The sequence below is a fragment of the Protopterus annectens genome, chromosome 10.part0 (genome assembly GCF_019279795.1).
Source record: "Protopterus annectens isolate FY-2018-M chromosome 10.part0, PAN1.0, whole genome shotgun sequence".
In the NCBI taxonomy this organism is placed as follows: domain Eukaryota; kingdom Metazoa; phylum Chordata; order Ceratodontiformes; family Protopteridae; genus Protopterus; species Protopterus annectens.
In genome coordinates this window covers 301,680,033-301,692,653 of record NC_056744.1, presented here as the reverse complement: position 1 = coordinate 301,692,653, position 12,621 = coordinate 301,680,033, and the positions used below count along the sequence as shown (strand labels likewise).

At 40.0% G+C, this 12,621-nt stretch overlaps 1 protein-coding gene across 1 annotated transcript in view; it reads right to left on the bottom strand.

Moving 5' to 3' along the window:
* The window catches only part of FDXR (ferredoxin reductase), a 508,804-nt gene that overhangs the window by 58,849 nt on the left and 437,334 nt on the right, over positions 1–12,621 (bottom strand). Inside the window, exon 11 of the mRNA XM_044085176.1 lies at positions 8,880–9,053. Within this exon, the coding sequence (XP_043941111.1) occupies positions 8,880–9,053 (174 nt within the window). The remainder of the gene's footprint in view (positions 1–8,879; positions 9,054–12,621) is intronic.

The window sequence follows — 12,621 nt, the reverse complement described above, 5'->3', positions numbered from 1 at the left end:
GATACATAACAAAACAAGATTTCAAGGTACTAACATACAGATAGAAACATACTTGTAAAAGTAAAATTACATCTTGTATATGAACATATTACAAGAAACAATAGCAAAGTTGTGGTATTTTTTCACATTTTAACTTGTATGGAAGTAGTAGCAGGATAATGTCTGAAATAATTCTACTTGAAGAAATCCATCCAAACACTTCTGCCTTGGAATTTCCTCTATCAGATGCTAGAGGCTAGATGTTCTACTTTTATAGCCAAAAAGGTGCACTGAATTTTCATTTTCTTACTACTTTATATGCACTTCTAACTGTCCAGCTGATGTAAGTTGCTCAGCAAATTTCTGGTATATTCATTAGATTTTGTTAATTTTTTTTAAATTAGAATACATACATTTATGTTTGAAATTCTGTTGTCATACTAACACAGTCTTCTGATAATTTCTGTAACAAAGTTATAAACTCTTCCAAAGACATATTATCCATATTCATGTAAAGCTTAAGAAATATACACAACCCAGATATAATATGATATAGTATTTCTTGCATGGTCTAGTAATAGATCTTTTGCTGAAAACTTATCATTTAGAAAGAGAGCCTGGGGCTGGGGCCAAAACCCTTCTCCCATACATCTACCACCCACAAACCTTTCTCCAGGCATCTCTTTAGAAAATGTAACAGACTCTGAAGTCACACAACCTCAGAAGACGTTTCAGTTTTCAATGAAATTGTCCAGTGACAAACTGGGAGTCACTGGACTATACAGTAACAGCAAAATACTCTACATAGACGTTCACAATATCAGTATAAAAAGAGAATAACCTCTGGTTTCCAGGTGTCCAAATAAACTGCAGTGCTCACCTATTCTGCATACATGATGCATAGAGCTGACCAGTTCATCACTAGAATAATTACTTTTCCAAACAATTTTCTATTTCTCCTTCTGACAAAAAAATAGATTCTTTCATTTGGCTCTTCCTGTCAAAATGTGTAGTACCACATTTCTTGATAGTGAATCCAAAATGGAACTTGGTTACACCCATTTTATGAATTTATCTAACCCATCTAAGTTCTTAACTACTCATTTGTAATAACTGTTCCTAGCTTTGCAGCTTCTGAAAACAGGACAGGCCTACTACTGAGATAATGATGTGTAATACCTTCGGTAAACACCCTGAGAAGGTCAGAGTCTCACTGCTGTTACTTGTAGAACACTGCTAGTCACATGTCAAATAAAATTGTCTTGCGTTCTGCATCATTAGACAGAACAATACCCACTTTAATAACTATGTCTCTACTCTCAGCTTTCCTACCAGTCTTCTGCATAAAACAGACCCACAGCCTTTACCAAAGCTTTGGTAAATGAAACCTCTGAAGATCTAGTGAATTATATCGGTCTAGTGCAGCCATATTACTGAGCTGAGAATAAGTCCACTTATCTTAAAAACTGTATGCTGGTTAAGAGCTGATGTACTGCGCACCTTCAAGATCACCATAAGCTCGGCTTTTACTAATGCTTCCAACACCTTTCCTATGATTAATGCACAAAATTGCTGCATTAGGTGTAATTCCACAGCACGAGGAAACAAACATTATCACAAAGGCAAGCAGAAGCCCAACTAAGAAAATATAAAGGAATTTGGGCCAAAGTTCTCTGAAGTACTACTACAGCCCATCAGAGACAAACAAGTTACATACAAATCAATAAATCATTTCAAGAAGACATATTATAACTAGGAAACTACAGTATTCACAGAAGGGCAGACAAGACAAGGAACAAAAGTGACAACACGCAGCTCTCTAAAAATACACATCCATGAAATTGGCCATAGATGCTGATAAGACAAAAATAGTGACCATGCACAACATATAAAAGATATGCTATTCTCCTTTTATGAGAATTTATGTAGCTCCCAGAAATGCATTGTTTGGGAACTAGAAGACCCTCATCACACTCTAATAATGATGAACATTATTGCTATTTTTTCTGACATCTTTATTACAAAAAGGAAACCAAGTTAGAAGTATAAGGTTCATGTACTTATTCATATTTTGCTTAACCCAGTGCTGCATTCATTACCCTTTTCTAATATACAAATCATCCTTTCTTTGCACTAGCTGCACTGTGTCACTCACACTCCCCTATACAACAAAAAGGTGAAAATTCGCATTCTTCTACACAATTACCTATAGTAACTTGCATGTCCATCCCTGCTACAAATATATCAACAGCCCTTACGCTCCTCTCTATAATATCATAGTCACTGTACATTAGTACAGACAGCAGTAAAGTACCACTCATATTTATCTGCATTAAGGCACACATAAGTGCTCTACGGTACTTAATATCAGTTTGTTCACAAGCCATCATGCATCCATATGCTAAAGCAATGCTGTACTGTCTTGTATTCCTCCATCAAAAATAGAGACCTCAGTTGTACTTTACAGGCTTCCTTTCCTTCAAGTCTTGCTACAGTTTGTACAACTGTACAGTACCTTAAACAGCTCTCTACAGCTCTATACTAACATGTGAAGCACATATGGAGACCTCCTGTAACAGGTGATTACTAGGCTAATGACCCTAGAAGACCTTTTTAAGCCTAGCCATGCTTCTAAAGGTATCGGCTAGTTGTTGAATTCATAGCTGTTTATAAGGGGTATACGTAACTTGGACATGCGTGACTGAGCAACTAAAAGCTTCCTTTTTCTAATACTGACATAGGTCTCATAACTGGGGATTAATGTATAATCCCCTATCCACAGGTCCAACTTGCTCCTGAATAAGCACAGGCTACAACTTTACTTCACAGGGATGGGAAGCCTGTTCCAAACAAGGGGCAATCTCTGAGACACATGCCCATTCCTCCACCAGGATCATTTACCTCCTAACCCTGTGTGTACTAATATGTGCACTGTATTTGGTTTCCTCTGTCTGAGTACATGTACATGCAGCATTTCCTACCACTCTGTACTATCACACAATATATAACTTGTTCATTTCAAAATAATGCTGTACAGGAAATATACAGCTTAAAATATTTGTGTGTGAAATGCATTGATGGGAACTTTGCTGAACAATTTGTGAACAAATTTGGTTGAATGACAGCCCTTACACCTCAAAGAATGAAAGATCAGAGTATAAAGTACAGTTTTGTACCTACCATAAATGTAGATGTTCGAGTGTTCACCCTGCTGCAGTCATCACACTTGGGCTATCCTGCCGTCAGGCGGTCCCGCAGTCGGCCTGAATTCCAAAGTCTTGGTCCGGCGTCGGTTGCTGTTGCTTCTTCCCTGACGTCAGTGCGCCAGGGGTATATAAGAGACATCCAATGCCATTTTCTTCAGTTTTTCTTGCCCCAGATGTCAGGTGCCCCCAACAGGTAGGCAATATATATATATATATATATATAGAGCTAGATAAAAATAAAACAATACCTTTAGGCACAAGCAAATACACCACAGAGGTTGCATAGGATAGAGTTGGATAGATAGGTTCAGCTAGTACAGAGGGGATGGAGGGAGGGTAACCTGGACTGCAGCAGGGAGAACACTCGAACATCTACATTTATGGTAGGTACAAAACTGCACTATGTTCATCGTGTTACCCTGCTGCAGTCATCACACTTGGGTTGAATCCCAAAGCTAAGGATGGGAGGTGGAGTTAAACGGGGTTAGAAGAAGCTAGTAGGCCCTGCAAAACTGCAGTGGCAAAAACAGCTCTAGTCTTAGAATATAGAGGTAAGTGATCACGTTTGGTGAAGGTGTGCACTGAACTCCAAGTTGCAGCTTCCAGAATATCCTTGGTTGGCACTCCCCTAAGAAAGGCTGCTGATGTAGCTGTAGCCCTAGTGGAATGGGACCTAATGTTAGCAGGTACCAGTTTCCCATGATGCGTGTAGCAGAAACGTATGCAATGCCCTGTCCATTTAGAAATGGTCTGTTTTGAGATAGCTTTTCCTTGTGATCCTGTAGCATAGGTTACAAAGAGCTGGTCAGTTTTTCTGAAAGCCTTAGTTTTATCCAAGTAGTAACGTAACTGCCTGTGAATGTCCAAAGAGTGCAGGAGTCTTTCTCCTTTGTTCTGGGGATTTGGGAAAAAGGTGGGCAAATGAATGGTTTTGGTTAAGGGCCACACTGGATACCACCTTTGGCATAAAGGAAGGGTTAGTTCGTAGAGAGACTCTGTCTTGATGAAAAATGAGGAAAGGCTCCACTGCCATTAGTGCCTGTAGCTCTGAGGCTCTTCTAGCTGAGGTTATTGCTAGTAGCAGGACAGTTTTTCATGAAAGAAATTTTAAATCAGCTGAAATAGTTGGTTCAAAGGGCGGCAGTGTAAGCTTTTCCAGAACAAAGTTGAGATCCCAAGTAGGTGTTGGTGCTCTCCTTGGCGGTCTTATGTTCTTAGCCCCTCTAAGGTACTGTCTTAATAGTGGATGTGAGAATAAAGGAGGTTCCGTGTTGTAATGAGCTGAAATTGCTGAGGCGTGGATCTTAACAGATGAAAAGGAGAATCTGAGGAATGTTTGTATCCAGCGGATTTTGGCCTTTAGCCTGGTTCCAGGCGCAAAATCTTTTCCATTTGTCTGAATAGGTTTTCCTGGTGCTGGGCCTCCTGGCCTCCAGAATGACATCCATAACAGCTTTGGAAAGATGTGTTGGCTGGTTGTTTAGGTAATTTGTCATGCAGCCAGGTTTAAAGTCTTGAGCTGGCTGTGTAGAATCAGATTGTCTCGCTGGGTGAGCAGGTGAGGAATCTGTGGTAAAATCCATGGTGGGCCGTGGGCCATGTTCCTTAGAATTGGATACCAATGCTGGCATGGCCAGTCTGGTGCAATGAGTATCATTCGTGTCCTTTCTAATCTGACTTTCAGCAGTACCTTTGCTAGAAGAGGCAGTGGAGGAAAGGCATACACTGTTAATGTTTTCCAACTGAATGAGAGGGCGTCCACTCTCCAAGTTTGTAGATGGAATGTCCTTGTGCAAAATTTTTGAAGTTGGTAGTTTTGGGGGCTTGCAAACAGATCTATGTCTGGGCGTCCCCATTTTTGAGGTATCATTGCAAATACTTGTGGATCTAGTTTTCACTTGTGTGGATCCATGATGTTTCTGCTTAGGTCGTCTGCCAATGTGTTTTTCTTTCCTGGCAGGAATTGTGCTTGTAATTGAACCTGATAAGACAGTGCAGTGTTCCACAAGGTCATTCCTTGCCTGCATAGAAGGTAGGAATGTGTGCCCCCTTGCTTGTTTATGTACCACATTACTGTGGTATTTTCCGTCTTTATTAGTAGTTGTCCTGGGTGTAAGAGGTCCTTGAAAGCTGTTAGGGCATTCTGTACTGCTAGCATTTCTTTTTGATTGATATGCAGATGCCTCTGATCTGTAGTCCATTTGCCCTGAATGCACTGTCCTGCCATGTGTGCTCCCCAGGCATAGTCCGATGCATCTGTTGTCATAGTTTGCCTGGCTGTGGGTAAGGTGAAAGGCTGACCCATGTTGAGGTGACATGCCTGTGCCCACCATAGAAACTCCTGTTGAAGGCAGGGAATGAGTGGCATCATTGTTTCCAAGCTGTGGCTGTGCCGAGTCCATACGCTTTTCAGGTACCATTGTAATTTCCTCATATGCAGTTTTGCAAATGGTATTAGTAGTATGCAAGATGCCATGAATCCCAAGGCCTGCAGAATTTTTCTTGCAGGGAGTTGGGTCTTTGTTGCCATTATTTTGAAATATTGAGTCAGCTGTTGTTGCTTGTCTGGCGTGAGATAAGCCATCTGGGCCGTTGTATTCAAGCTGGCACCCAGGAATATTATGGTTTGTGAGGGCACTAGTTTTGATTTCTTTTCATTTACTGTGTACCCTAGGCAACTTAGAAGGTGTCTGACAAATGCCAGATGCTTTAAAAGAATGTCCTTGCTTTCTGCTTGAATAAGGCAGTCGTCCAGGTATGGGTATATTTGAATTCCTCTGTCTGCAGTATGCAATTACTGGTGCCAGACATTTTGTGAAGACCCTGGGCGCAGTAGATAAACCAAAGGGCAGTGCAGAGAATTGATAATGCATTGAACCTGCAATGAAGTGGAGGTATCTTCTGCAATTTTGTCTGATAGGGACATGCAGGTATGCCTCCTTGAGGTCCAACATTACTAGACAAGCATTCTTGCCCAGCATGGGAAGAAGCTGCTGTAGTGTTAGCATCTTGAATTTTGGTACTTGCAGATAGGTGTTCAGAATTGAACGATCCAGAATGGGTCTCCATGCTTTGTCCTTTTTCTTGGGACTAGAAAGAGTCTTGAGTAAAATCCTTGTCCTTGCTCCTGTGTAGGTACCTGTTGAATGGCTCTCATGTCCATGAGAGCTGTAATTTGTTTTTGTGCCTCTGCCCATTGATTTGGTGGCAGGTTTGGCATTTCTTTTATCCTTGGTAAGGTATAAAAGTGGAATCTGTATCCTTGAGAGACAATGTTTAGGACCCATTTGTCTTTTGTGATGATGTGCCAGTTGTCTGCAAAAAATGCTAATTTTCCTCCCAAGGGAGCTGCCAGGAGAGATCTGCTTGGTAGTTTGAGGACTGAGTCATTGCGTTTGTCTTCTGCTAGCTTGGGGTCTGTCTTCTCCCCCTTTATGGGTAGCAGTACCCCATTAGCGAGGTTTGTAAGGGCCTTGTGACTGACCTCGGCCCCTTGGGCGTCTGTATTTGCCCCTCTGTGATCTGTCAGAAGCTGGAAAGGACCAGTTTTTTATTGGCCAATTTCTGCTGAAATGAGGGGGTTGTACCTGCAAAAAATCCTTGACAGTCTGCATAGACTTTGCCTTATCCTCCATTTTCTTTAAAACCTCTTCTGCTTTGACACCAAATAATGCATCCTGCTGTAAAGGTGCATCCAATAATTTTGCTTTAACATGATCAGGAAGGGTTTGTTCTTTTAACCAAGCATGTCTACGTATGACAGAGCCAGTAACAGCTGCTCTTCAGGAAGCTTCCAATGAATCAAATCCGCATTGTAAAGTATGTTTTGCCCACCTGTTCAGCTGCATACAACAGATCTTGCATTTCCTTGAATTCAGACTGTTCAGTATGTGTGCTCATTTTTTGTTTTAATTGAGACATTAAGAAATGCTGATATTTCAGCATGTGAAACTGACAATTTAATGCTCTCATAGCCAGAGTTGCTGAGGTGTATATTTTCTTTCCCCATCTATCTAGGGCTCTGGAATCCCTTTTAGAGGGCACAGGATTTTTAGCCATAGAAGCTTTAGCTCCCTTAGGAACCTGGGAAATTGTTTCTGGGTCAGCCACAGGGCTTTTATAAAGGAATTTGTGTGAGTCAGGTACTCTGTAGTATCTGTCTGGTTTGGCTGGAGTAGGAGGTACAGAGTCTGGATTTAGACTAGACTCCAAGTAAACATCATCCACAATATCGAAAACTGGAGGGATAGCAAGAGGTCTGTGCTGGGGTAGTAAAAGGAACTCTCGGAGCCTTTTCTTAGAATCAGTGTAGTCCTGGCCTTCCCAGTGGAAATGTTCCCTCATGGTATGTAAAGTTTCCCCAAAGGAGTAGTCTTCAGGGGGAAATGCTGAGGGGAATAGAGTCTTCAGCATCAGAGTCTTCATAAGGTGGAAAAGTGTAATCCTGTTCCTCAGAAGAATCTGAGGAAATTGAAACCTGGTCAGAGGAAGCATAATCCTCCTCTTGTCTTGCTCTTTTATCAGGAGGGGGATGGGAACCCCTGATTAGGGTAATCAAATCTTCAGCCATCTTAAGCATCTGTTTCTTAGGCATGGGGCCTTGAACTGTAGACTGATGTACAGTCTTCTTTGGTTTTAAAGGAGTTTTAAGCTTAGAATAAGATTTAATGATGAGTGTAGTCGGTCTGAAGACACCTTCTGCAACCGAAGGTGTTTCCACTGCACCGGGGTCTACTTCTGCTCTGGTGTCAGAAGGGCCTAATGAAGATGGCTGCATCGGCCTAGTAGACTCCGCTTGAGAATCCGCATCTGTTTGGGGTTCCAGTTCTGCGGTCGTCAGGGGCTGCGTAGGCGCCTCACTGAAAACCGGAGAACCGGCGACAGGCCCAGCAGAGGCCTCAGAGTCTGGCTTGTTCTTAGGCTGCCTGTCCTTATCCTTGCGTTTTTTATGCATGCTGGTCGTCAGCTGCTCCAACAGCATGATATAATTAAATTTCCTACCAAAGTAATGTCGTGCGAAGTCAAAACGGCATTTGATAGTTCGTTTATTAAACCTAGCACAAAACAGACAACCTGTGACGTCGTGGTCTGGGCCTAGGCAAGGAATACAATACGAATGGAAGTCCTTATGAGGTATTTGCTTCCCACAAGAAATGCAATTGTTAACTTTTTCTGACATCGGACTGAGGCAAGAAAAGGTTCCCCAACGGGGTACTTAGCTTTATTGAAGACTTCAGACTGAAATTTGAATCGAAAATCTCAGGTGTCGGCCGACTGGCACTTGAGAACTGCTTCTGCTTCGGGTACCGGGCGGCAAGAAAGACGGAAGAAAATGGTGTCGGATGCCTCTTATATACCCCTGGCGCACTGACATCAGGGAAGAAGCGACAGCAACAGACGCCAGACCAAGACTTTGGAATTCAGGCCGACTGTGGGACCGCCTGACGGCAGGATAACCTAAATGTGATGACTGCAGCAGGGTAACACGATGAACATCAATAACTTCTAAGAGGCAGAAATGGACAAAGCTCTCTGAATGGGTGCGGGTGTTTGCTCTTCACAGAAAACACACTGAAAATGTGTTTCTACTGGTACTTGGAGAGTTGAGCACACAATTGAGCTCAAAAGGCATACCATATGCAAAATATTTACATATCCCTTCCCACACCACACTGACACATTGAACCCGCTTACCTTTCTGTTGGAGTAACTGTCTCAGAGCTCCAATACCCTGTTTAGCAGTAGAAGTGTTCAGAACTCCAGAGTCAATGTCCTCCAGTATGGCATGTGCTGTGTCAAAACTGTCATTCATCGTTGTAATGATGACACCTGTAGGACCTCGTTTCACCCAACCACTGCAGTACAGACCTAACGGTAGGAAAGCATAAGAAACCATAAGAATGTTTCCTGCACAGCTGATAGAAAAGACTTCAGAGGAGGAACATATAGACACAAGAACCTTTCAAACTTTCAAGGACATGCACAACAGATTTACATGGTAATTCCCATTCTCAGATTCACTGAGCATCTATCCTTTCTTGTATAACTATTACATGAAAAGATTCAAATAGCAGTCCTACACTGTCTAAAGAAAGCAACTTAGCAGTTCAGTGGCTTACTCCTTTGTGCTGCCAGACCAATTTCTTCTATCAAAGTTAATCAAAAAGTGATTAGAGTAACATTACAATAGTATCACTGTTTGTGAGAAAATGGTAAGAAGTGTTAGTAGCAGTTTTCACTTTCCATGTTTTTGTGTGGCCACGGAGTAGTAATACTTTTAAGAAAGGGTATGTGAATGGTGACATTGCCCATATGGGAGTGCATGGACTTTTCCCCTGCAAATTTTTTTTTGTTGTTTTAATTTTTATCTTTTTTGCTTATTTTCAATAAATATTTTGTTCAGTTTACAAAAAATGAACAAAATATGATTCATCAGAATTAACATGGGGAAAGAGATTTAAGCATAGTAAGACTTCTGATGAATTTTTTTAATTGGTTGACAATGCAAAGCATGCAACTGATATCACTGTTCACTTAGAACTACATGCCATGCAAGGTAAAGGCTACACATTCTTGTCTGCCACATACCTTTCCTTCTTATGTTTCAATTACCTTTTTCAGAAGCCAAAATAAATGACTTTGTAAAGGCAGATTTTTGCAATAACATTCAGTAAAGTCTACAGATTTTATACAGTGTTTATCATTTTTATATAACTTTTGTCACTTTTTCTTTTAAATTTGTGTTTTGTGTGAAGTGTCCCACAATCCTATTGGAAGTGGGAAGAGTTATGTACTATTCACTATCCAAATTTTATGCTAATTATCTACCCAGATTTTTGGCTAATGACTATGTACCCAATTTTCAATGGCTGCAAGTTGAGAGGTATGTACCACCACCAAATGGCTGCTTCACCCAGCCCACTTTTTAGCCCACGGGGTACAGGTTAGAGAATAACTGACCAGTGATGTATTATTTCTTGGGGTATAGAAGCAGAACAGGAGAGGTGCTGCCTTTTAGTCTGCATTATGAAGTCTGAAGTGCTACTTTAGGTCTTCAATGGGCTCATGTCTTTAGCTTTGAGTAATCTCTTGTAATGATTACCACAGCATGAATTCACATATGTAATTCTTTGGGTTAACCTTTAGTAGCACATAGTGCTGTCCACATATGCTTTGATAGTGGGATTCACTTTTTTGGTATTTTTTTTACACGTTTTCTATCCTATGTTACATGTGAACCTCACAAGTCAAACAATTTGGTTTTGCTTAATTTAAAAGCTGATTGAAGGACACTCAATTTGCATTGTGTTCTTGATGTTGTTCAGCCATCCCCAACACCCACTGCAGCTTCCTCTGATGCCTTGCTCTTGGTACTTAAAGCAGGGCAGCCTAATGAAGTTCCAGAATGCAACACTCCATGCTGTGGTTTTATTTTGCACCGTCTGTAAATGAATTGCAGGAACAATTATGATAACAAGCATTTGTGTATTTCTAGCATGCATGTGGTTTCGCCAATCTTACCTTTTGGCAATAACATGACAACTACATTTTGTTCTGCAGTGTGAAAACTGCCAACTTCAGGTACACATTTGTGGCTTACTACTGAAATGCCGGCGCTCGAAAAAATGAAAAAAGGTTGAAAACACAGGACAACAATGAATGTCAAACATTGCTCTTCTCCTTTGAAGTTCTTTTTTGTAGGGGGCAAGCCCCTCACACTCCCAAACTTATATATAACAAATCTGAGATTGCCATATCTCAGAGGAAATGGAATATTCCGGCAAATGGTCTTCTTAGACTTAATATATGCATGTCTATTTCAAATGGTTACCTATGTTTGCTTTATTTGTTAATCAGTGCATAGGCAGAGTTTAGTTTTAGTGGGACATTTTTTGTAATCGTAACACGACATGAGTATACTGCATCCAATTAGTAGAGCATACAATACTACGGTAATTATAAATGAGATAGAATACATATCCCCACTACTAATGAAACAGTACAGCAAATACAAAGAAATGTCATTTCAAAAATTTGAATAGGCTTAATTTCAAATAATAATGGTATCTTATTTTGTCATTATGGGGAAAGGGTATAGAATAGGCACTGAAAAAGATGAATAGTGGGGAAAAATGCATGCCTTCCATGTGTTGGCTGTCAACTGGTGGAGGGAAAAAATAATCATTCTCACTTGGAGACTGCCTCCCAAGGAATTTAAGGACTATGTATTTACACTGAAGCGCATACTTAACATTGTAAAATGAGTGCATCTGGTAAGCACAACCTGTTAAAGTATGCATATTTCCAAGTGAGGTAATTTGCAGTGCTTTTCATCTCCAGATCAACCTCTTGTTGCTTTCAGTTATCTGCTTAGTACAGACATACATATAGTGAAATGGAACTACTTCTAGATCTACCCACATTGTGCACATTTTTTGAAAGGCATGATATTCCAAATGCTGAGGTTTTATTATTTATAATTGTTGCTTCTTGGAAAATCTGTGTACATATGCACATTGTCATCACTCTGTGTCAGTAGCATTCTTTAAAAACAACTTTGCTCTCCTAGATTCACGGTGTAAATTCAAGTTTTTTACTGGGGTAATGAAAGGTAAGTAAGAATTATCAGACCTAAATGAATACATCTCAGTGTTGGTTTGCTGCTAAGAGTACAATTATGTGGCTTTTATGCATTAACTAGGTAAGTGCAAGCTCAGAAGAGCAAAAATCGCTATTATGTTTGTTGCACATTACTGGCGGGGTTACCTTATGGTTTGAACATTGTACTAATAAATGTTATGTATTTTATTGTGATAAACTGCACTAAATATTTCCAGAATTAATACAAGGTTGCAATTAATATAGTTAAATTAGCTAACACATTGAATTTTTAAATTCTTTGTTTTTAAAAGGTTGTACGACTGAACTTAATTTTATCTATTTTGGTTGCCAGTGCTCAGCTGAGTATAGTCAACCTCAAGCAAACATTGAATCACTGGAGTTTTAGACCCCTGATTTATATTAAGTTAACAAATCTCAAAAATTACAAAAAAAATAATTTCAGCAGGGTGAACCAGCTAATAAAGTCACAGAAAAAATGATTTAAAAAAGTAAAAAGTTAAAAATATTTTCTGTTTAACTATAATATCACATTCATAAATGTGCAAATACTAATATGTTATGCTGCATATCACTATAGCTGGATGTAGTGATATTTGTCACCCTTGTACTGCACACATCAAAGTATCTGATATCCTAAATCAAGCTGTAATTATTTTCTTCGTACTTTTGCATTAAACTGAAAATGTTTTCATTTCTTTCATACTTTAGCTTTTTTCTCCCACTGCTTATACATGCACTAGCAAAACATCAAGACAGTACTATGGAACAGCTTACTAAACAATGTATTATTGAAGCTATGGTTTTGCTATTAAAA